The 27,204-nt window shown below is 35.6% G+C and overlaps 1 protein-coding gene across 2 annotated transcripts in view; it reads right to left on the bottom strand.

Annotated features, from left to right (window-relative positions):
* Window positions 1-27,204, bottom strand: part of TRHDE (thyrotropin releasing hormone degrading enzyme) — a 450,763-nt gene that overhangs the window by 134,457 nt on the left and 289,102 nt on the right. Inside the window, exon 7 of one of the 2 annotated variants that reach the window (XM_004602680.3) lies at window positions 5,096-5,161. The exons of the other annotated variant lie outside the window; for it this stretch is intronic. Within the exon in view, the coding sequence (XP_004602737.3) occupies window positions 5,096-5,161 (66 nt within the window). The remainder of the gene's footprint in view (window positions 1-5,095; window positions 5,162-27,204) is intronic. 2 annotated transcript variants of the gene reach the window in all.

The following is a 27,204-nucleotide window of genomic DNA, read 5'->3' as shown; positions in this document are numbered from 1 at the left end:
AAGAACTGTTCCTTTTCAGTTTTCATTTCAACTTTGTACCCCGAAGCTGATGACTTTTATTTTTTTTTGGGGGGGGTTACACCCAGCATTGCTCAGGGGTTACTCCTGGCTCTGCACTCAGGAATTACTCCTGGCAGTACTTGGGGGACCATATGGGATGCTGGGAATCGAACCCGGGTCAGCCTCATGCAAGGCAAACACTCTACCCGTTATGCTATCGCTCCAGCCCCAGCTGATGACTTTTAAAAGTGTGTTGCATCTGTATTCTCATTTCACTTTAGACCCTGAGACCAGACCCAGATAATAGGCATAATTTAACGTCCTAGACCCATGGTTTCCAATATAGAGATAGTTCTGATCTGTGATATTAAAAATATATTTACAGTGAATAAACTTGATAATATATTATTAAGCAAAATGTTTAGAATAAATTTCTAGATTTTTTGAGAAAAAAAAGATACTCTACCCAGTGAGATTATAATTCAGATTTGAAGAAACTATATAGAGCTTCATGGATTGGCAACAGCTCGGAGGGTTCATAGCGTTGAAATCAGTTTTGCATGAAGCATTAGAAGAGCTTATTTAAAGGATAATAGAAACTTCTCCTCAGTGTTATATTGAATATGGTACTCATTAATGTTGTATATAGTTGTCCTCCACTAGATGAAGGTTGAAAACATATAGCAATTAATCATCACAAACTTACCTTTACTGATTTATTTTCTAATAATTCTATTTGCCATGGTTAATATGTTTTTTAGACTGAGATATATGAAATAAATTTGTTATATGCATGGCCAGAGGGCAAAAGAAAAAAGTTTCATCTATGACTGTAAACATATGATTACCACAAAAAGGCTCAAATTCAAAATAAAATTTAATGCACTATGTTTTATATGCTAGAGTTGAAAACATAGTTATTCAAGTGAGAATTATATATTGTATACTATATTGTATTACAGGATTTGAATTTTCTTATTCACATAGATTAAAATTATATAGTAGTACAAATTGACTTTATTAATTTATCTTCTAATAATTCCATTTGTTTAATTAGAGTTTAGTTAGAGCAAGAGATATGAAAATTATTGTAATATGTCTGCTAAGGAATCAGTTTGGGGGGGGTGGCAAGGACTCTTGGGACACTGGTGGTGGGACTGGTGTTGCAACACTGTGATCCTAAAACAATTCTATTGTGACATCTTTGTAAATCATGATGTCTTTATTAATTAAAACGTGTTTTTTAAGGCTGAAAAGACATAATGCTAGGAAAGTCCATGTATCAAAAAAAGTCTCGCATTTGACTATAGTCACAGCACTGCATCAGTGCAAACCACTCAGTCATTGGAGTGTAGTTCCAAGCTTAACACTGGGTTGTCCTCTCTCCTCCCACACAGAGCTTAGATTAACTGAACCACTCCAGAGCTCCTGGGGGCACACCCAATTCCATCTGGGCACTCCCAATCCTCTGTATTTAACTTTAACCTCTCCTTTGTGCTCTTCTTACTCTATTAGTCACAAATATCTCCAAATCAGGCACTCAAACTTATCAAGTCAAACTTTCTGATGCTCTGGATTTTGTGTGTGTAAGTGAAATACTGCTTTTTCCTTTATGTCCTTTACATATTTTTATTACAGAGCAATGTCCTCTTTGTATAGACACAGGAAGACAGTTAATTCTCTGCTTTTGTAATATGTGAATTAATTGACTGAAATATTTACTCCTGGGCATTCATTACATTTACTTGACTTAAGCCTTAGTTGCCCTTAGATTGACCTGTGTTCCTTACACCCCAAAAGGTGGTTCTTGCTAAAGGCAACAAATGGACACAGGGTAAGCTGTAAACTACTCTGACTTTGACATGGGACAGCCTAAGCACCATAAAAGTTAAGAGCATGGTCATGAAACAAACTATGATGTGACCAAAAAGAAGTAACTGAATAAGGGCCCTATAGGAAACTCAGAAAAACTAACCAGGCTTGAGATTATAGTCTGGGAAATATAGCAAGATGGTCCCAAGAAAAGCCAACCTTTACCATGAGTCCAGGGAGACCATTTAAGCTTAATCTAGGATATAAGTAAAAATATTAATCTCCTCCTGTGTTCATACAAAATGACTAGAATTATTATTAAGAAGTAAATATGATAGTTTAAATGGGTTACCAGTAAAGGAGAAAGCAATATGCCCTTAGATGGAATTCCACCCTTGGACAGATCTCCTAGTTGAATCTAAAAACCTGTAACCCCTAGATGAAATTCTGTCCTTGAGTGGATCTTCTAGAAGAATTTTCCCTGAAGGAGATGATTTACAATGACTTCATGTTCTATGTTAATATTCAACCATACTTATGTGTAATTGCTGCCCCCAAACCTTCACAAATTCTGATTTTTCTATAATAATGTTGATAGATTCTAATAAAGGGTCACTGGTTACCGGCCTTCCCACTGGCCAGTGGGATGGTCATTGGTCCCGAAATCCCCAGGGAACCCCTATCACCATGGCACCGTGACTCAAACTGACACCTGAACAGGGACAACTCAGACATGTCACAATACTGATATTAGTTCAAGAAGACACTCTTTCATGCAGAAATATTTACATATTTTCTCTTTAAATTAAAGCAGCTGGACCAAATTAAACAACCAAACTTAATTGTGTATCTTAAGAAAATAAATATTTTTATATTATATACAAAAAAATGTATGTAGTGATTGCACTTGAAAAAAATGTACATTTTCTTTCAAAAGAACTTAAGATGGGTCATAAGAGTAAAAATCTGAGAAAACAAAATTTAGAAGAAACTACCATTATAATTCAGTTTTTCTATGGAGCATGAGAGTTGAGCTTTAAATACTAAGAGGAAATATAAGAAAGGAAAGGGGAAAAAAAGGGAGAAATGAAGTGAAAGGAAATGAAAATAGGAATGGAAAAAGAAAGGAGGAAATGTCTAAGAATATTTTTAAAAGTGCAATTTGGGATTACTTGTATTTCAAAGTCTTACCCTGGGCCTCTTTACAAACAGAAACCCTCATTTGTAAACACAAATAATGATGGTTAATGTAAAAACAATTAATAGATTTTCCAATAGAGGTAAGCACTGACAATCCAGATTAGCCCTTTCAACAACATGTAAACCAAAACTCCCGAGAGCCTTTTGGACAGAAAATATATGAGTATCAACTCTGTGACCACTCAGTATCATGACATGAAGTGTCTGTTCAGGAGGTCATTTCCAAAATGTATCCCATACATCTTCATGTCCCAGAGATGGTAATTTATCACTTAGATGTAGGGATCTACTGTAAACTAATCCAAACTGCTGATGAGACATTAAATCAGTTTGAGTGATGAGTATAAATAAAGCTGCAAGCAAAGTACCGAAGGATACAGATCTATCTGATCAATGGAATGTCACAAGGCAAATGAAATGTAATGTTGACAAACATAGAGTCCTCGGCTGAAAATTAACCAAATCAAGAACTAGAGAAGATATCCATGTACGCTTCATATGAAAGTTTAATGTAATGTGTCAGAGGGTATATTCTGTTTCTGATATTGTTTCTGAGCAGACTGGGTCAGTAGGGAAGAGTGTGTGAAAATTGATGTATTTTGCATAATATAGAAAGTATGACAGAATAAAGAAAAAATGGTTCAAAACAATAATAATTATTTCCAAATAATAATACAACTATAGTTATTCAATCTGATGAGCAAATCCATACACACAGGCATGGAAAAAAACAATAAAAAATGTATACAGAAAATGATTTCATATCAACTTGCTTCCAGGAAATCAAATTCAATTTGTGTTGCCCTTATGAAAGCTTAGATATTTTCTGAAGCTGTCATGCTACAACATCAATGGGGGTAAATAAAGGAGGACATATATAGAAGGACATTCCAAAGCAGAGTTGATATTCATGGAAGGCATTTTATGAGAAAAAAGGATTTTCCCAGCTATGTGATCAGAATAGACTTCAGCATCTGGCAAATAAATTCAACAGAATTTTGCTATTCTGAAGAAGTCTCTAATAGAAAGTGCTGATTAAAATAAACTTCCACCCTGGCTAGAGCAAGTCTGTAAGAACACTTTCTAAGGGAAATTATTTTCTGGTCAATTCATGCTTTTTTTCTCTGTTTCATTAACTACATATAACTTGATCATAACATATTTAACTTGTACTTTTTTTTCATGTTTTAGCTAATTTGGGGTAAAGATAGAATTATACTACTAAAACATGACCTGATCCCATATGTAGTTTATTTAAATTTCAAAATGAAAAGCTTACTAAGAACAGATAAGATTGATTGCTCTCTCTGTCTTAGCATAATTGTATTTCAGGTGAACATCAATTTACTTTAAAGGACACTTCTAAGTAGCAGAATGCATCATAAATAATTCATCAATCACAGCTGCTAGGAACATGATTTACTTCAATATACTCAAAGGAATAAGAGTTCTTGTTTTTCTTTTTTCATTTATTTTGATTTAAAGAGTTAAAAAAATAAACTCTTGTGAAAAATCCATTCTTGAATTCCGTACTTCATATTCTAAATACAGCATAATAAAACTCCTCTTAAAATAAAATTGCATTTTATAATTAAATCATATAAGTATCTTTGAGATAAAATATATGTACATCAAGAGTAAAACAACATGAAAGCACATATTTGAATAATTGGCTAAACATATTAAAATACATAATTCTAAATAAACTAACTTCTTGATTTTTGGTAAAGTTTTTTGGAAGTAAAGGGAAGTAGTTTATTTGAAAATCTTATAAGAATTATTTAGAACATAACATATTTGAAAATGACTTCAATTAAAAATCATACATTCTAAATTACACAAATGTTGTTTTTACCATCAATTTACATAGCAAATATTCAAACTACAACTTTCATTTATCATATGAAAGGACACCACTTACCTTATTTATATTAGTTTTCCTTCAAATTCAGCAATTTTCTATAAGCCATTTTCTGAGATGTTAAATATTTTTAAAACAATACATAGGCAAGAGATATGTAAAAAAAAGCTATAAACTATAAAAAAACCCTATAAACTATAAAAAATAAAAGCATTTACTTACTTGCAAACCTCTCTGAAAAACTGAATGGCCCATAAAATTAGCCAGCATTCTAATTAAAGCAGCACCCTGCAGGAGAGAATATTTTAAGAGAAAAGAAAAAAATTTCAACCAAGTAACATGATTTTAAAATTATCCTGTATCAATCACAGACTGTTTCATTCCTCTTAAAAGTAATAATAACTGAACAACATTTTTATTTTGTGCATCTAAAAGTTTTATTGACTTAAATTCAATAAGTTAAAAAATAAATGTCTTAGAGTGAATACATAAGGGTATTAATAAACAGTAATTCAGGAGTAATAAAAATTGTATTGAGCACTACATATAACAAAATAGGACATGGTTCTTGTATTTATAAACTCATAATATGTTAAAGGAATTGATTCCCATCTTCAAAATAATCAGATTAAAGTATAGCTTTGAGGTAACAAAACTATTTTATATCAGGTTCAACTAAGGATAGGTTAGTTATAGCAGAAGAAACTCAGGGACCAAGAAGTTTGGAGTCAAATCCTGGCCTTGTCACTAATTTGCCATGGTAATTTAGGGGAAAAATTTTTAATGTCTTTGTTTCTCGTTTATAGAGCTTAGGTAATAATGGTCCTGACGCTTAATTTAATTGTATGAAAGCGACCAGACGGTCTAAAATAGTAACTATATTAACTATCAGTACAATATCAAACTATTTATATTCATTTCCTGACAACTTCCTTCAGAGGTCAAATGTATGTAACCAGATAGCTTCATATACAAGTTAAATAATGTGTTCAATATGAATAGAGTAATGGAAACAAACACTAATTTAAGAATCTACCTAACTTTGAGAATGAATAAAACTGTAGAACAATATTGGCACAAAGGGGTAGACATATAATCAATATGAAAATATCTAAGTAATTATGGCTAAGTCTGGCTGATCACAAATCTTTATATAAAATATAAATAAGCCACCAAGCAGATACAAAAATCTATACCAAATAGTTTTAACAATGATGTAGTGGAACATGATCCACTAGAGTTTAAACATGAATGATAGCCTTTCTGTGGTGAAAGAGGGGATAGATGCTTCCTACAATGACTACGGGCCTCACGACATATTAATTTCAAATCCATATCCTTTAGTCATATTTTTACCAGGTTGATTTACCTTCTATAAGAGAATCACATGGTTCTATCGGAACCAAATATAGACCAAAATATCTGAGACTAGTCTATGGCAAGGCCACCACTATGCAGATACAGTAATGAATTTTCAATGGTTGCTTCTAGAATTATTTCCTATAATTCTGTGATTGAATGCAAAATAATATCCAATCTCCATGATTATTGAATGAAGGTCTTAAAAGTTTCAGTTATCACCACAGTTACTCCCCAAGTTGTATGTTAGTTCTACAGTGGTGAGCTAGACACTTCATAAAGAGTTTAAAGTCTCTTCTAATATTTTTCTTCCACACATTTGTTTTGTCCTTTTGTTTCTTTTTATTATTTGCATACTTGGGTAAGTTTTTTTCACTATAGGCATTTGTGATTGATGCTAGAAACCAGAACTCCCCTGGAATGCATCAGCTATGCTCCTAGAATTTCCTTAATTGTAGGATATCAAAGCCTCTGATAGTTTAGGTTTGTTGGGTAACTCCCGTCACAGTGCTCCCATTCCTCTGTGTTTATTTGTAACTTCTTTGTGTTCTGTTGACGTAAATATGGTTTTTCTCTTCTCCTTGAGTCCTTTGCATAGTTTATTCAGAGTAATGTCCTTTTTGCATGGACACAGGAAGACAACAAATGCTATGCTTTTGTAACCTGGGCGTCATTTGACTCTACTTGATATTTTCCTCCTGCGCATCTGTTCCCTCGACCTAAGTCTCAGTTGCCCTTACTTCCTAGCACCCCCCAAAGCAGGGGCCCGATGAGGGATGAGACGAACCCAGGGCAAGTGGTGAGTTGTGTGCTACCCTGGCATCGAGATGGGCCTGGCCAAAGTGCCTAATGCATAACTATAAGTTAAAAGCTTGGTCATGGACAAATGCTGTCATGATAGAAACAGTGATTAACTAGATTTGGACCCTGCTAGGGTTAGGAATGATTAATCTGGCCTGAGTGCTATTGTCTGAATCTGTGGCAAAATGTTGCCAGGAGAGCTGCTTTGCAAGCCTCAATGTCTCTCTTGCTATGTCCATACAAAAATAACTAGTATTAAGATGTTAATGAGTGTTTGAACTAAGGAGAGGAGAAAAACCCCTTAAGAGGTATTTTGCCTGCTGACAGTCAGGAAGGGCTTTGGAGCCCTTAGAACCTGATGGCCCTCAGGTATGTTCCCTTTGAACCTGATGGCCCTCACCTCAGGAAGGGCTTTCTTATGCTGATTTTGCTACCTGGAGGCATGTAGCCTAGGGGCAAGGGCAAGAGAGAAAAAGGGAGGAGAGAATCCAGAGAGGCAGTAGATCCAGAGAGAGGATGGAGCTAGGAGTGCGGGAGATGAGAAAGATGGAAGATTGAATAAATGGTAACTAATCAGCAACCAGCTTGGTCCTCGTTCTTCCTTTGCCTGTCCTTGGCAACAGCCGTCCCGATCCAGCCCATACACAGCGGTTCCAGAGCACCGAACGCGGGTGCTGAGACAGAGCCACCCGGAGAGCCCGAGAGTACATACGCCCTGTGGCATGGATAGCTTTTTTACACTTAACAAGCTTTTCTTCTAAACTACCCATCTAGAGAGTAAGAACTGTCAGTTCAATAGCAAAACTATTGCCATCTGTGGGGAGAGACTCTCAACACCACATCACTCAATTTAATTTTTTATGAAGAATGAGAGAGTGATCTTCAGATGACTTAAGTATTTCTCTTCAGGTAATGATAACTTGGTCTCTTGTTGGGCTATAAAAACTATTCAGTTGAGCTTGGTCCAATGTCAAAAGAGTTCTATCTTATCATAAAAAAGTGTCATTTTTCCTGTCAGGGTTATGCTGCAGTGAGGGCTAACAGGAATAAAATCTAGAAATATAATCAATAGTTAAAGATTACATAATATCTCTGAATTCATTATCATCATATTGTATCATTTAAATTTAGAAATTATTTCTATTGTGTACTTTACAATTATTCAGAGTAAGATGAACTATCCCTATGTTTAAATAACCTTTTTTCCCCAAAAGCTAATTTTCAATATGTTGAAGTTCCATAGAACTTCATAGACATGGGTTCTCTAGCAGTTAATATTCAGTCAACACATCTTTTATAAATGAGTTGCAGCAAACATCAAAACCCAACATAGTTATAACTTTTTATAAATCTTTAAAAAAAACAAAGTACACTGATATTCCCCTCTCACCATATCTTTATAACATTTTTTTTTCACCAAGAAAATACAGTTCATAGCATTATATACCTCACTCATTTGTGATCAAAACCCCAGTCCTGATTAAACAAATTTGATGCTAGGCAGCCTGAAAATCTGTAATGAGCAAATATACTACTGTAGTCATATTTTTCAATTTTGAGATATGCTTAAGAAAATGTTTCAGTATTTTTGCTATTCTGAGGTTCAGGTTAGAAACTACTGATTTTTTTAAAATTTCTGTCCACATAGCATGCTTACAAACTCATCTACTAGTTAATGATTCTTATCTTTAAGAATTCTTTTTATAAGTTCCTAAACAATATTTCCTTTGTTTTAAATTGTGAACATTCACAGTGCTATTGGTCTCACTACAACAAATGTATGCATTAAATGGATTGGATGATTTGGTAACTCCTCACTCTCCTTATGTCTGAAGCATAGAGTATCTACTTAATATAGTAACTATATGGAAGAGAGAAATCAGTTGCATGCATAACAATTACTTTGTGCTCCTGAAGATTATTCAACCAGGATATATGGTTTATCACTTCATTGTTGAACTTAATGATAGCAATCACTTTTAAAAACAGGTAGATCTCAAATAACTTATTTCTTGATCTGTTAAGTATTTTGTAAAAAAAAAAAGCCACAAATCTCTGTGCTCTTGAATCTTAGAACCTCATGTGATATGTATAAAAATAATGCAAGAAAAATAGAATGTTCTGTTACATTTCAGATGAGTTCTTTTATTTTATATTGTGGAATAAAGGCAAAAGGCGATATAAAGAAATGACATTTGTGTTCAACTTTAAAGAATGAATAAAATTCCAGGAGCAAAGATTAACAGAAAACAGGTGTATTGCATGACAGAAACAGCTTTTGTCTGATCAGGAAGATGTTAAAGTGAAAAGTACAAGCAGAGAATGTGAGTGACTAAAGTACAAAAAGCAAATCACCAGATGAAAGAAGATTTGATGGAAAATATAAACTGAGGTAGTTGTTACAGACATGTGAGTAGCAGGACTAGGAATTCGAATATTTTTCTAGGACTAGGAAAGATTATAAAAATATTTTTTTAAATGTAGAGTTTTGATCTTTTGATTTGCATCTCCCTGAAAATAAGTGATAATCAACATTTTTTATTATGTCTTTTGATCAACTACATACATGACTTCTTTGGTAAGTGACTGTTCAGCTCTTCCAGTTTTTGATGGGATTATTTCTTGCTAATATCTTGAGTTTTGTGTATTCCTTGTGCATTTTGCAAATTAGTGCTCTGTCATATGCATGACTTGCAAAATTTTATTGCGTTCAGCAAGATACTTTTCACTTTAATGATAGTTGCTTTCACGGGATTGAAGTTTTTTCATGAAATCACATTTCTTTATTTTTGCTTTCATTTCCTTTGCCATTGAAGTCAAGTCCCTAAATAGAACATGAAAGCCAATACCATGGAGTTTTTGCCTAAATTCTCTTCAATGTATTTATAGGTTTTGGGGCTAATATTGAAGCACTTAATCCATTTTAATTAACTCAGTGCATGTTTTAGGTAGTGACACAGATTCCTTCTTTTGCATGTGACTAACCAGTTCTCTGAACACCATTTGCTGAGAGTAATTTTTCTTCTTGTTCTTGACTTTTCTTGCTCTTGATTTTATTGTTAATTAACTGTGTGCATGATAGGATTCAATTCTGTATTCTCAGCATGGCAGTTTCTCAAAATATTTTTTTAAAAATAGAGCCAGTGGCTCAATGATAATGTACATTCCTTGTATGCAGAATGCCTATGTTCATACTCTAGCACACATAAAGAAAAAGTAAAGTTAAAAAAAAACTTAAAAGGAAAAAGGGATGTGGTGTAGTGATAATGTACTTATTTTGCATAAGTGAAGCCTTGGGTTTGACACCGTGAACCATTAAAACAAAAAAATTCCTAAAAATAACCACCATATAATCCAGCAATTCTACTCCTAGGTATCTTTACAAAAACCACAAAAACACAAACATTGAAAGATACCTATTTTCATTGAAGTGCTTTTCACATTAACCAATTATAAAGATAACCCAAGTGTGAATGAATAATGAAAATATGACATATATTATATATTCATATATAATTATTCCCAAATTTATATATAAACATGTATATATTTGTGTGATATTATGTATTTGCATGTGATTTAAATGAAAATGAAATTTATATATTTGCATTATACAAGTAAGCACAATGGTGTACTACTCAGCTATATGAAAATATGAAACCTGAAGAACTGGAAGAGGCTAAGCAAATGAGTCAGAGGATAATGACAAATACCAAATGATTTCATTCTTCTGTGGAAAAATGGAAAAGCAAAAAAAGAAAAGAGACAAAGTCAAATAAAAACAAAACCTTGAAATCTGACCATAGAATAAATTTCCAGAGGGGATTGATCAGGGAGAGCATCCAGTGGACTGTGATGGATGAATATTGGTACTTTGGCAATGGGTATGATAAAACTGCATGTATTTATTTAGAAGATGCATAATTATGTACTGCATTACAAAGAAAGTCTTATAAGTCACTGATACCTCAATTAAAAATTTATAAAAATCTATAAAATAAATATTTTTAAAAAGAGACAGTGTATATGATACTCCAAGAAGTAAAATAATCTGAGGCAAATATTTACAATGAATATAAAAACCAGAAATAGTTCTGAGTATAAGGACTTTTAAAATATTTTAAAGCCTTATAACTGGAAAATAACATCAATCAATATAAAACATTTAAAAGATAATGTTAGAGAAATTTGTTATCAAGCATTTGTAACATTTAGAGTTGGAAGAATCTAGAATTTAAGAAACAAATGCAACCAGAGAAATAGGATTCAGTTGAAAAGTATAACTGAAGACATAAATTAGAATTTATAATGGGTGAGACTGCCAAGATAAAAGTGCTGAAGTTTCAGTGAAGGAATGAAAAACTATCATAATATTTTTACAGATTCTAGATGTTCTGAATTTGAATATCCATAACACATATTCAATTAATGCTTGACAAGAAAATCAATGAAGAAACACAAAGTAACATATGACATGTTTAAAAGAAATATGAGAATTGGGTAGAATATCAAGGAAGTTATGTTATAAGAATAAGTGTCTCATATTATGAGGAAAAGCTTGCTAAAAGGAGGCAAGTACTAGGCCAAATTTAAGAGGCAGCTATTTAAAAAGAGTTGACATGAGAGCCAAGTTTGAAAAATAATTCTAATACAAAGTTAGGAAGCAGGGGAGGAGGAAGGGAAAAGTGGGAAGCATGGTCACGTGATGTCTTTGCTTTTGTTAAGATGACAGAGGGAAAAAAGTGCAAAAAAGACAAAGTTTATCCTGCAGAGACAGATACTGGAATCAACAAACAGCTTGAAAAACAGCTTTTGAAGCAGTATCCTAGGTTAACTAGTTAAAGATGAGAATTAAAATTTGTCTGGGAAAAGAATAAGACGATTTTTCTTTGAAGTAGTAGTAAAGTAGGAAAAGTCAAAATAAATAAAAGATCTTTGAAGAATAAAGCACAGGAAACAAAAAAATATGTTACGCTAAATGGACTATAAGCTTCATGGAGGTGGAAACTTCCTCTAATAGAAATAACAAAGTAAACCCATCATAAAAATCAGTTTCTGGTCCATTCTAGGTTCTCAATCAATGCTGAATGATAGGATAACACAACTCTTCTCCATAATGTAGATGTTTTCCCAAATAAGACGACTTGGAGAGAGAGGAGGTAGATTTGAAGTAATCCTAATGAGAAAGTAACAGGGAGCCAAAGACATAAAAACATGCATTAAAATCATAAGTCTCGACCCAAATTATTAATAATGTATCTCTCACTCATTTAGCATCACTTTCTGCCCAAATCAAAATATGCCAATGAAAATATCACTAACTTTACCTGTCTGGTTAAAAAAATTAGGTTTGAAATTTGTATAATTTGCCCAAGATAATAGTATAAAACTGGAACTAGAATTGGAAGTCTTATCTCTAACTCCAAAACCAATAATCTTAATCAACTTGTAGTGTTTTTTTATGATTCCTATAATCAAAATTACATGACATTCCAGAAAGAGTGAGCAAAAGGAGTACTAGAAAAGGAGATTCTTATTTACACAGTGCTTAGAATCAATAAAACATTTCAAAAGATTAAGAGACAAGTCAAGAAACAGTATAGGGATTTATGTGCTCGCCCTGCATACAGAAGTTCCCAGATACCTCATATATTCTCCACCAAAAGAGATTCATGAGCAAAGAGAGAGAAGTAAGCCCTGAACACAACTGGTTACTGCCCCTCCCCAGTTTTTTTTTTTAATTAAAAAGATGAAGGGAAACCTAATTCAATGAGACATAGTCGAAATGTTTAATCAAACAGGTACATGTTTAACCTGAGTAACCAAAATACCCAGGATTTAAGATAAGATTAGATATAAATGGGCCTGCAAAGAATATATTAACAGATAAGGAAACCTAAAGCTAGTTAAGGGAAAATTCAATAATCACAAAGTGTTAGCAAAGTTGGGAATAGTAATACTTTTGTCAGTTGGTATATGTGGATATGGCAGTTAAGAATACATGTTTCTCGTATTTTTCACTTTTGCCTCTCTGTCTTTATTACCATGAATGTCATAATTTCCTCAATTGACCACCAATGATAGAGCACAACAGTAGAACACCTAGGTGGACCTATTCCAGGGAGAAGGGACTCTCCTGGGAAATTTTGCCTTGAGGACCTCTATTTGTCTGGGTATATTACTTGCTCTTGGTCTGCAGTCTGAAACTTTTCAACCCAATGATTCCGTCTCTCTTCCTGGTAGGTGTGAATTTCAGTGTGGTCTACAATCTCTTACTCCTTTTCCAAACTATACCACACATACTACAATATTTGTTTCTTAGAAAATCTAAATTATTTAGATAATTATTAGAATTTTTTAGATAATTATAAATGCTGAGATCAAAACCAATATAATCTATTTGTTAACATACCACTTAGATATATTGGTAGTGGATATAGCCTAACATTATTAGTACACACATCCAAACAGGAACTTTTCCCTTTAACTCTTCTCAAAAAGTCCTTTAGATAGTACAGTTCAAGTTACAGTTGTATGTACTTGATAGTTTGCACTGAATAGAAACAAGGGAAGTATATAGTATATCATTAATTTCAATTTGTGCTTGGGATAGAAGCAGAAGAAAAAGGAATTTATCAATTTTATGTAGTGTATAGCAGCTACAGGAACTTATCTGCAGATGACTTTCTATCTGTTCAGTTACTGAGTTCTTTGATCAAAGATACCTATGAAATAGGGCTTTCTGTTAGTTTCTGAGTAACTTAAAGGTTTAGTTGATAGACTGTAAATCAAATACTTTCAAATGTAACTGTCACTGTTGTCCTGTTGTTCATCGATTTGCTCGAGTGGGCACTAGTAACATCTCCATCGTGAGACTTGTTACTGTTTTTGGCATATCGAATACACCATGGGTAGCTTGCCTGGCTCTGCCATGTGGGCGAGATACTCTCAGTAGCTTGCCGGGCTCTCCGAGAGGGGCAGAGGAATTGAACCCGGGTCAGCTGCTTGCAAGGCAAACACCTTACCCGCTGTGCTATCGCTCTAGCCCTCAAATGTAACATTTTAAAAATATCTAGATATGGGTAGAACTATAATGCTCTAATATTTGTTAAAAGTATTTCCAAGAGCAAAAGGGTACCTTAAATATGCTACTGTATTTTTAAAACAGCATTTTTAAAAGAATGTATGTTATCTACATTTAGTACCCAAGAAAAAGAAATTAATAAATAAAAGAGCTAATTCTTAATAAACCACACTCAAATTCCTACCAAAAAGAAAAGGAAATCTAAGAAAGAAAGACAGGAAAGGAAAAGAAGAAAGGCCAAAAAGGGAGAGAAATTTAATTAAGAAAGCATTGCCCCAGCCATCCATGCTTGGAACCTTGAAGTCATTTTTGATTTATTACTTCCTGAGGCCAAGCCTCTATCATCACACAGATGAGTTATTTTCACAGTCTCCCAGTGACAACGCAGATGTATTCTTACCTTCACAAATCCAACCTATGGACCACATCTGACAAACTTTAATAATTACTTGTGAAGAAGTATAATAACTGCTGACAGTCCTAGCTTTATCATTTACTAACTGTATAAACTTAGGCATGCTAGATGAGATACTAGTGTAGGTCATACATTTAAAATTAATATTGACACACTAGTGGTTAATCCCACAGCTTTTCCCATTATCTTTGAAAGATGGTCCGATCTAAGAAAACTGTCCCCCAACTATTTGCTAGTTTCAAATAAGCAATCCAAAGTATGAGTTTATAGCCACGACAGGAGTATTCAATTTTGCGTACCGTGAAATAGGGTAAGTATTCTACATTGGAGCATTATCTTTTATAGTATTCTCAGGTGATGACACTTAAGCAAAGTAATTCTAAGTTCAAGTCAATTGAAAACAAACTAACCAATAAATGCTGATTATAGTTTCAGAGGTAAAACTCAAAGCTGAGGATGGAGAGAGAGAGTACGGCAGGTAAGGTGCTTGCCTTGCCAGCAGCTGACTCCAGTTTGACCCTCAACACTCCATACCATATGTCCCCTCCAGGTGTGAAACCTGTGCACAGAACCAAGAGTAAGCACTGACTACCTCCTAATGTGAGCAAAAATTAAAACAAAAGAAAAACATGAAGCATTACTGGTTTTCCAAAAGCAACTTACATGAAAACACTGAATTCAGGAAATTTGAAACACAACAATACAGTGTTTATGAAAGGATAAAATATAGGAATAAAAACTTACAAATTATAAATGAATAAAACTGTAAGAATATAGCATGTTTGATTTATTAAACTAATGAACTAGGAGAATTCTAGAAAATTTATTTGGGGTGAAGGAGAAAAATATAACTCCAATGGACAACATTAGGAATTAAAAAGGACATGCTAACTTTAAGAATTTTTTTAAAATTTCATATAAATCTCTATTTTATAGAAATCATTTATTTATGTAATATATGAATAAAGCAAAGGAACAGACAGTGTGTACTGAAAACAAAACTTAAACTCTGACCTAAGTTTTAAGGTATTAACATGAGGGATTGAAATTGGCTGAAAGAGTCCAGTGGACTGTATGGAAAAAACAGTAGCAGTGTTTATAGTACTGTGATAGTATTGAATACTAAAACATGCAAATATTTATGCTCTTGTAAATCAATGCTGTATCAATTTTAAAAAGTGAGTTGTCAAAATAATCAAGAAAATGAAACTAATAATTGAAAAAAAGAATAAAAATGTAAAAACTCATTAACATATAGGGAAGGAAACTTTGTACTATTTTGCCTTTGTTCTATACAAATTACTATATAAAATTGCAAAATAGGATTGCAGAGACAGTACAGGAGGGTTTGGGGGACACTTGCCTTGCCATATATGATGCAGATGACTAGATGTTTGATCTCCGGCACATCCCTGAGCACAAAGCCAAGAGTAAACCCTGAGCACAGACAGATGTGGTCCCCAAATAAAAATTGTAATTAATTCCTTACTCTTTTCATGATACATAATAAAATCTAGATATATTTTATGCCCATTAGTGAAAATATATGTGCAATTTATGACATAGGTTACAATTATAAATAATAATTGTATATGTTATGTAATGTGTATATAATGTATATTATATATAGGAAGAGTGGAAACCTGATTTTTAAAATGGACATATAATCTAAATATACAGTTCACCAAAAGAAGATGTATATATGACCAAAAGATACGTGAATATGTTATCAATATTAAAAATGTAAATAAAAATCACAATGAGATCTTGCCTACCATAAATTAGAATGACTATAATCAAAACATCAAGAACAAAAAGTGCTATAAGGATGTGAAAAATAAAGAGAACCCATGTGCTCTTAAAAAGAACAGAATTTAGTTCAGTCTCTTTAGAAAGCAGCATGGAGATTGCTGTAAAAATTAAAAATTAAAAGTAGAAGCATGAAGTGAAGCAGCTATTTCACTTATTTATATATTTCTAAAGAATATAAAAACACTAATTTGAAAATATTTATGTACCTCTATCTTCATTACAGCATTATTCACATGAGTCAAGATATGGGAAGAACTTGTATGTCTCTTGATAGATGAGTATATATAGTCTGCTACATATCTATATACAAAATGTTAAAATCTTTCCATGTTCCTCACATGGACATTGAGAAAATTAAACTAAGCAAAAATAAGTCATACATATAAAAATATCACCTATGAATGATGAAGAAGCAATACCAATTGAAAAACAAAACAACAAAATAAAATCAGCTTTTCAGAATAAAATAGTGATCACCCTAGGGTAAAATTAAGAGTGATAGACATATTAGAAAAAGGAAGTGAAATGTATGGTGGTGTTTATCTCTTGGTTGAGTCAAAAGGTAGCATAGTTAGATGCTGAATTACACTGCATTATTGTTCACCTGAAACATATTTTACACTAACAATTTCAATGAAAGGAAATAAGCAAAAAAAACATAATTTATCCCATATTTTAATAATGGTTTAAAGCAAAGGTAAATGAATTTTGCTAATCATGTTAATAGGCTAAAAAGATAAAGTAATAAACTCAATTTTGTTTGAAAATCACTGTGACAATCACTGTAGCACTGTCATCCCGTTGTTCATCAATCTGCTTGAGTGGGCACCAGGAATGTCTCCATTGTGAGACTTGTTACTGTTTTTGGTATATTGAATACGCCATGGGTAGCTAGCCAGGCTCTGCCATGAGAATGGGATACTGTTGGTAGCTTGCCGGGCTCTCCTACAGGGATGGAGGGATCGAACCAGGGTCAGCTGCGTGCAAAGCAAATGCCCTACCTGCTATGCTATCACTTCAGTCCATTGTCACTGTGGATATTTCACAAAAAAAGTGAAATATTACTTCACCTAAAGTAATATACCTTGGTAAATGGGGAAGAGAACGGGATTCATTAGCAGTTAAAATAAATTTTTCTAAAAATATATAATTACCTTTAAAATGAATGCATCCACTTTAGAAATGGGAATAAGAATAATCTCCTTTGATATTCATATTTTAAACTATAAAAAAGCAATGATAATAATGAAAAGATAGAAATGAAGTAACAAATTACTATTATTCAGAGATTATGTGAAAGTCCCAAAAATACTTGTAGGGTTAATGTATGAAACCAGTGAAAGAGACTTCTTACACAGATCAATATATAAATATCAAGAAAGTTTTGGTAAAATTTAGCAAAAAGTACAGAAAAAACCTTCGCCCTCCACCCACATAGGATCCTATTCTCAAGAGCAAAAAAATGGAATTATACCAAATCTTATAAGAACAAACGCCAACACTGCTGAGAAATTTTTGTATTCAGAGGAGTAGAGACAGGTTTGTGTGAGCATTCTTTTTTTTTTTTTTTTGGGTCATTCATGGTGATGCACAGGAGTTACTCCTGGCTCTGCACTCAGAAATCAATCCTGGTGATGCTCAGGGGACCATATGGGATGCTGGGAATTGAACCCAGGTAGGTCACATGCAAGGCAAACGCCTACCCGCTATGCTATTGCTCCAGCCCCGTGAGCATTCTTCTAAAGAAAGGAGAGGACCTAGAGTACAATGGAGCACTGGCCTACACAAAAGAGCAGATACTCAGATATTCACCCACTCTGTCAGAAAACAAGGGATACAGAGTAGAAAGAAATCACCAGGTAAGATATATAGAGAGGGTTGGAGATGAGAGGACATTGATTGTTCATTACTTTTAATATTTCAGTTAAGTAAAAGCATACTGTTACAATATATATGTGTATATATATATGTATATGTACATATATATATATAATCAGTAGGATATTACACTCATTCGTTTTCTAGGAATATATTTGCAAACAAAGTCTCTTACCCCCGTGCCTGGCTGTCCTCACCTGGGCCCCTCAAGTTTCCCTCCTTGCCCGGAGCAGAGCCCCAGCAGCTGAAGACCTTTGGAACCTAGACACAGCCATGCTCAAGGCCACCCTCCACATGTTTGGACAAGCCTTGCACATGAAGGAACCGGCGGAGGAACCCAGATGTGCAGGACCCGGGGCTGAGATTTCTAAGCCTGCCTGGATCAGGACTGGGCCTCCTCCACCCAGATCCCCCATCTTTCAGTAGCTTGACAGCCACACCCACAAACTGTCCCCGGCACTGTGTAATTCCCATCAATGGCCAAGATTCAGAGACTATAAAACATAGCTCCCAGAAGCAACCTCTTATTACCTAGTTCTTCCTTTTGGAGAAACTGGCAAGGTACCAAGAGCATCCTGCATGCATGGCAGAGCATGGGAAACTATCTGTTGCATATTCAATATGCCAAATACAGTAACAAAGATGGATCTCATTCCTCTGACCCAGAAAGAGCCTCCAATGTGGCACCACTGGGAAGAACAAATCAAGAGAGGCTGCTAAAATCTCAGGGCTAGGATGAATGGAGACGTTACTGGTGCCCGCTCTAGAAAATCGATGATCAACAGGATGACAGTGATACTCACCAGATGAAAATGAGGAAATGTAAAGGAGTATGAACATTTATGAAAGAAAAGTGCTAGTTATTTAGAAGTAGGTAAATTAATTTGAAGAACATATATGCAAATATAAGATAGCAATAAGAATCTAGTAACAAGAACCTAGGGACACATGTAAAAAGATAATTTACATCATTATCATTCTCATTTCTAATTTTTAAATTAGAACAATTTCTAATGGGAAAAACTACATACAAATTTAGTCCCATGAACAGGAGATGGTTTTCCAAATGATAGTTAATTTATTTTGTATAGCATAAAAATAAATGACATATAAATCTCAATGTAAAAATATGCATGAGGTAAATTTATGTCTGCTTCACTGTTATCTAGAGAAAGAGAGATGGACAATGATAATTATAAAACAAAGCAGCATTTGTTAGATTTGGATCATGTCTACATTTATAATATGCTACCAAATAGTATCTGCCAGATAGTATTATCTGTATGTTTGAAAATTATCTTAATTGTAATTTTTAGTTTAAAATAGAGTTTAATGGATAAGTTACTGATTCAAAGTGCCTTACATATGATCTCATTTAATTCAATATGCCATGTTTTAAAGATATTATGGATTTTATTGTTAAAAATCACTTGTCCTTGGGGGCCGGAGCGATGGCATAGCGGGTAGGGCGTTTACCTTGCATGCGGCCGACCCGGGTTCGATCCCCAGCATCCCATATGGTCCCCCAAGCACTGCCAGGAGTAATTCCTGAGTGCAAAGCCAGGAGTAACCCCTGAGCATCGCTGGGTGTGACCCAAAAAGCAAAAAAAAATAAATAAATCACTTGTCCTGTGCCCTATCTATAGACTACTGGAATTATTTTTGTTATCATTTACCTATTTGTTTTCATTTAAAATTAGCTTCTTTGATAGAAGAAAAAATAAATTAATTAAAATAAATTAAGCCAGACATTTGGAGAAATAATTTCATTAATATAGTAACTATTAAAAGTAAATTATCAAAAAGCACATTTGATTCCTATTATAGTATAACTGTATTAGTAATGATTTAAAATGAAGAAATAAAAATATTTTTGAACCAAAGTCTGATATATGCCAAAGAAATAGACAAATGAGCAAAAATAGTACTTTAAAAATTAAGGAAACATTTTTTGTAAAAAATGATCTAATGGCATGTCATCCCATATTCATTGAACATTTTGATAATTAAAGACTATGAGATATTTTTACAAGGATGTCAATATAATTTTAGTTTTTTAAATACCAGGCAACAAGTTATCTACTTCCATTTATGTAGAAAACTTATTCCTAGTCAGAATTAAACATTCACATCTGGAAAGACATGTGGAATTTACTATATTGTGAAAATTCATAATAGTATTTCACATGTCAAATGTAGAACATAAATAAAATTTTTGAAAGATACTGAATAACATCATGCTATTAACTCTCCCAAATTATTAACACAATCATTATAAATTAGTTTTTGCATTCGGACTGACTACAAAACGCTTCCCTAATTTCTGCTAATATATAAGATGGTACGTCTTTTTGTTTTGGGGACCACAACCAGCAGTTCTTGGACTTAATCCTGGCTTGGGGGACCATAGGTCAGTAAGGTCAGTCACTTAAAAGGCAAAAAACCCTATTAAGTGTGTTATCACTGTGGCTCCTTACATGTCGCTTTTTAAAGAGGCATCATCTTTCACTTATTTTTGGGAGAGAAACAATACAAGGACATAGTATCAAATAATGATAAACTCTTGGATTTGGGTTCCAAAGTTTTAAAAACCAAATAGTAGGGAGTATGGAGAGAAATTAAGAGGTGGCATTAAAGTAAAATAGGGACATTGGTGGAGAGTATTGTGAACTTTGGGAAGGGGCAGTTGCTTTGTACATAAATATCATAAACATTAACACTCTTATAACCATAACTACATAATAAAACAAAATATAACTGTAACTACCAAAAAAACCCCAAAAAGTCATCATCACTATACTTAGTCGAATATCAGCAATTTAAATAAACCTAATTTTCTATACAAACAATATTTATTGCTGTGAAAAATTTTAGTGTTGGTTGTAATTTTTCCTGAAAATTAAGTATACAAGCGGCTCGGGGCTTCTCCTGAAGCCCCTGCCTGGCATCTTTCCGCCGCCGCCGTCGGATCCTGACCAATCTCCATCCTGCAGGTAAACAGGCAATCCTTTGGAGAGCCTGCCTCAGCGCGGAGAAGCCCCCTCCCCGCCCCCTGCCCGCCGCGGCTCGGGGCTTCTCCTGAAGCCCCTGCCTGGCACCTTTCCGCCGCCGCCGTCGGATCCTGACCAATCTCCATCCTGCAGGTAAACAGGCAATCCTTTGGAGAGCCTGCCTCAGCGCGGAGAAGCCCCCTCCCCGCCCCCTGCCCGCCGCGGCTCGGGGCTCCTCCTGAAGCCCCTGCCTGGCACCTTTCCGCCGCCGCCGTCGGATCCTGACCAATCCCCACTCTGCTGCTTAGGGGCGTGTCCTCATCTCAGGGGGCGTGGCCTAAAAGTGGGCGTGGCCTCTTTCGGGAGTGGCGGCCGCTAACGCGGCCGCAGTTATTCTTTGCTACCTCAGCTCAATCCGTACTGTGTATTCCTTTGAAAACTCACTTGTGCGATCTCAAACATTTATGTAAAATAGCCATTAGCTTAGGCTGACACTATAAAAGCTATCAGGGAATAACGGAAGTTTAGCACAATCGGAGCCCCTTCTTCCCACAAAAAGGAAGAGGAATAAATAACTACAAGGTTCCAACTCTGCACTTCCGTGACAATATGAAGAAACAGCGAAAATCCCCTCCACCAAGAGAGGGAGAAGAAAAGATACTAGAAACTTCAAAAGAGTCTCCCAACATCTACGACCTCTCAGATAAACAATTCAGAGAGGAAATATGGAGGAGATTCGACCTACTCCAAGCAACTATGGAACAGACATCCAATAAATTAAGGGAGGAGATGAATCAAGCGCTCGAACGGTCTACCAAGAAAATACAGGAAGAAATCAGAGCAGAAATGAGAGCAGAAATTTCAAACCTTCGAACGGAAGTCTCACAAATACAGCAATCGGTAGATGAAATAAAAATCTCACTAGATGCCCTCAACAGCAGAATGACTACAGCCGAAGACAGAATCAGCGAGCTTGAGGATGAGCTGCAGAAAGCTTACAGACAGCAACAAATCATGGCCAAAGACCTCAAAATGGCTATAGAGCGAATCAGAGCCCTGGGGGATGACTTCAAGAGGAACAACATAAGAATCATTGGAGTACCAGAACCACAGGGAAGTAACGCCAATGAAAAAAACATAGTCAAAGACATCATCGCTAAGAAATTCCCAGAGCTGGAGAAGGCAGGCGTCCAGATACAAGAAGTCCGAAGAGTGCCAGCAAAAAGAGACCCAAATAAAAAGACTCCAAGGCATCTCATAGTCAGAATGGCGGATGCTCTAGATAGAGACACAATTCTACAAGTAGCAAGGTCAAAGAGGGAAATCACATACAAAGGAGCACCCCTCAGATTTACGGCCGATCTGTCAGAAGAAACCCTCCGAGCCCGAAGACAATGGTGGGACATAGTGAAAAAACTCAACGAAATGAATGCCTCACCAAGAATACTTTATCCAGCTAAACTCTCACTCAAACTCGAAGGAACCATACACTATTTCTCAGATAAACAACAGCTCAGGAACTTCATAGACTCAAAACCAATCTTGAAAGAAGGTCTAAAGGGGCTACTGTAAGACAAGGAGGAGCCCCATAAGAACAACAAATCCCACAGAAAGATGACACAAAACCACATCACAATAATCTCTCTCAATGTCAATGGCCTAAATGCACCTATCAAGAGACACAGAGTGGCTAAATGGATCCGGAAATTAAACCCAACATTCTGTTGCCTGCAAGAAACACACCTGAACAAACAGAGTAAACATAGACTCAAAGTCAAAGGATGGAAAACAATCCTCCAAGCAAACAACCCCCTTAAAAAAGCTGGAGTGGCCATCCTGGTATCCGACAACATAGATTTCAGGATGAAAAAGATCAAAAGGGACAGCGAAGGTCATTTTCTGTTTATCAAGGGATATGTACAACAGGAAGAAATCACACTCTTAAACGTATATGCTCCTAACGAACGACCGGCTAAATATTTAAAACGACTCCTAACAGACTTCAAAGAGGACATCACTAACAGCACAATTGTAGTCGGAGACTTCAATACGGCCTTATCACCTCTAGATAGATCCACAAGAACAAAACTCAACAAGGAAACACTGACTCTGAATGAAGAAATCGAAGAGAGAGGCCTAATAGACCTATACAGGGCCTTACACCCCAAAAAGAAAGAATACACATTCTTTTCCAGTGCACATGGAACATTTTCAAAAATAGACCATGTACTGGGCCCCAGAACATACCTCAATAGAATCGGAAAAATAGAAATTGTATCAACCATCTTTTCAGACCACGATGCACTGAAGATAGAAGCTAACCACCCACAAATACGGAAAATCAAATCAAACACCTGGAAATTAAACAATTCCATGTTGAACAATGAGTGGGTCAAGAAGGAAATCAAGGAAGAAATCAAAAGATACTTAGAAACAAATGAGAATGAAGACACGAGCTACCAAAACCTATGGGACGCAGCTAAAGCCGTGTTAAGGGGAAAATTTATAGCTCTCCAAGCATTCCTCAGGAAGGAAGAAAGGACCCACATAGATAGCTTGACTTCACGACTCAAGACCCTAGAAAAGGACCAGAGAAAGGACCCCAAACCAGACCGAAGGAAAGAAATAATAAAAATTAGAGCAGAAATTAATGACATCGAAACCAAAAAAACAATCCGAAAGATCAATGAAACAAAGAGTTGGTTCTTTGAGAAAATAAATAAGATTGATAAACCGCTAGCAAGTCTCACAAAGAAAGAAAGAGAGAAAACTCTAATAAATCGAATCAGAAATGAAAAGGGGGACATCATAACAGAAACCAGTGAGATTCAAAAGATCATTAGAGACTACTTTGAAAGTCTTTATGCCACAAAAAAGGAGAACCTAAAAGAAATGGATGGATTCCTTGATTCCTACAATCTCCCAACACTGAAGAAAGAAGACCTGGAATACCTGAATAGACCCATCAATGTTAAGGAAATTGAAACGGTAATCAAAAACCTCCCCAAAAACAAAAGCCCAGGCCCAGATGGTTTCACTGGCGAATTCTTCCAAACATTTAAAGAAGACCTATTGCCTGTTTTCCTCAAACTTTTCCAGGAAATTGAAAAAACAGGAACTCTCCCAAACAGTTTCTATGAAGCACATATCTCCCTAATACCAAAAGCAAACAAAGACACCACTAAGAAAGAAAATTACAGACCAATTTCCCTGATGAACACCGATGCGAAGATCCTCAACAAAATACTAGCAAATAGGATCCAACAACTCATCAAAAAGATCATACATCACGACCAAGTGGGATTCATCCCAGGGATGCAAGGATGGTTTAACATTTGGAAATCAATCAACATAATCCAGCATATCAACAAAAGTAAAGATAAAAACCATATGATCATATCAATAGATGCAGAGAAAGCATTTGACAAGATCCAACATCCTTTCATGATGAAAACCCTCGCCAAAATGGGGTTTGGAGGAACTTTCCTCAAGATAGTCGAAGCCATCTATCACAAGCCTACGGCAAGCATTATCCTCAACGGGGAAAAACTAAGGGCCTTTCCTCTGAGATCGGGCACAAGACAAGGATGCCCACTCTCACCACTCCTCTTCAATATAGTACTGGAAGTACTTGCGATAGCTATTAGACAAGAAAAAGAGATTAAGGGCATCCAGATAGGAAGGGAAGAAATCAAACTCTCACTATTTGCAGACGACATGATACTATATCTAGAGAAGCCTAAAACCTCTACTAAGAAACTCTTAGAAACAATAGACTTATACAGTAAAGTTGCAGGCTACAAAATCAATACCCAAAAATCCATGGCCTTCATATATGCAAACAATGAGGCAGAGGAAAGGGACATGAAAAAAGCAATCCCATTCACAATCGTGCCCCAGAAAATCAGGTACCTCGGAATCAGCTTAACCAAGGAAGTAAAAGACCTTTACAAAGAAAACTACATAACGCTACTCCATGAAATTAAAGAGGACATGAGGAAATGGAAACATATACCCTGCTCGTGGATAGGGAGAATCAATGTTGTCAAAATGGCAATACTCCCTAAAGCGTTATACAAATTCAATGCGATCCCTATAAATATACCCATGACATTCTTCAAAGAAATGGATCAAGCAATCCTAAAATTCATATGGAATAACAAACGTCCAAGGATAGCTAAAACAATTCTTGGGAAAAAGATGATGGGAGGCATCACCATCCCCAACCTCAAACTTTACTACAAAGCAGTAACAATTAAAACAGCATGGTACTGGAACAAAGGCAGAGCCGTAGACCAATGGAACAGGGTGGAATATCCCTACACACAACCCCAAATGTATGACCATCTAATCTTTGATAAGGGAGCAAGAGATGTGAAGTGGAGCAAGGAAAGCCTCTTTAACAAATGGTGCTGGCACAACTGGACAACCACATGCAAAAAAATGGGTTTAGACCTTGACCTGACACCATGCACAAAAGTCAGATCAAAATGGATTAAAGACCTCAACATTAGACCACAAACCATAAGGTACATTGAAGACAAGGTTGGCGAAACCCTCCACGATATTGAAGATAAAGGTATCTTCAAAGGTGACACGGAACTAAGCAATCTAGTAAAAACAGAGATCAACAAATGGGACTACATTAAACTAAAAAGCTTCTGCACCGCAAGAGATACAGTGACCAGAATACAAAGACTATCCACAGAATGGGAAAGGATATTTACACAATACCCATCAGATAAGGGGTTGATATCAATGGTATATAAAGCACTGGTTGAACTCTACAAGAAGAAAACATCCAACCCCATCAAAAAATGGGGCGAAGAAATGAACAGAAACTTTACCAAGGAAGAAATACGAATGGCCAAAAGGCACATGAAAAAGTGCTCTGCATCACTAATCATCAGAGAGATGCAGATCAAAACAACTTTGAGATACCACCTCACACCACAGAGACTAGCACACATCCAAAAGAACAAAAGCAACCGCTGTTGGAGAGGATGTGGGGAGAAAGGGACCCTTCTTCACTGCTGGTGGGAATGCCGACTGGTTCAGCCCTTCTGGAAAACAATTTGGACGACTCTCAAAAAATTAGATATTGAATTCCCATTTGACCCAGCAATACCACTGCTGGGAATATATCCCAGAGAGGCAAAAAAGTACAATCGAAACAACATCTGCACATGTATGTTCATCGCAGCACTGTTTACAATAGCCAGAATCTGGAAAAAACCCGAATGCCCCAGAACGGATGACTGGTTGAGGAAACTTTGGTACATCTATACAATGGAATACTATGCAGCTGTTAGAAAAAAGGAGGTCAAGAATTTTGTAGTTAAGTGGATGGGCATGAAAAGTTTCATGCTGAGTGAAATGAGTCAGAAAGAGAGAGACAGACATAGAAAGATTGCACTCATCTATGGTATTTAGAATAACAGAGTGGGAGACTAACACCCAAGAACTGTAGAAATAAGTACCAGGAGGTTGACTCCATGGCTTCGAGGCTGCCCTCACGTTCCGGGGAAAGGTCAACACAGAGAATCGATCACCAACTACATTGTAGTCGAAGGCCATGTGGGGGAAGGGAGTTGCGGGCTGAATGAGGGCTAGAGACTGAGCACAGCGGCCACTCAACACCTTTATTGCAAACCACAACAGCTAATTAGAGAGAGAAAACAGAAGGGAATGCCTTGCCACAGTGGCAGGGTGGGGTGGGGGGGAGATGGGATGGGGGAGGGTGGGAGGGACACTGGGTTTACAGGTGGTGGAGAATGGGCACTGGTGAAGGGATGGGTTCCCAAACTTTGTATGAGGGAAGTATAAGCACAAAAGTGTATAAATCTGTAACTGTACCCTCACGGTGATTCTCTAATTAAAAATAAATAAATTTAAAATTAAAAAAAAAAAAAAAATTAAGTATACAAAATAAGCCTCTAATAAACTACTTAAACTTCATATTTTTTTATAATCTAAAACCTTGTTTTTGTAC

This window comes from Sorex araneus, chromosome 10 (assembly GCF_027595985.1).
Source record: "Sorex araneus isolate mSorAra2 chromosome 10, mSorAra2.pri, whole genome shotgun sequence".
Lineage (NCBI taxonomy): Eukaryota > Metazoa > Chordata > Mammalia > Eulipotyphla > Soricidae > Sorex > Sorex araneus.
This window is presented reverse-complemented; position numbering and strand designations above follow the sequence as displayed.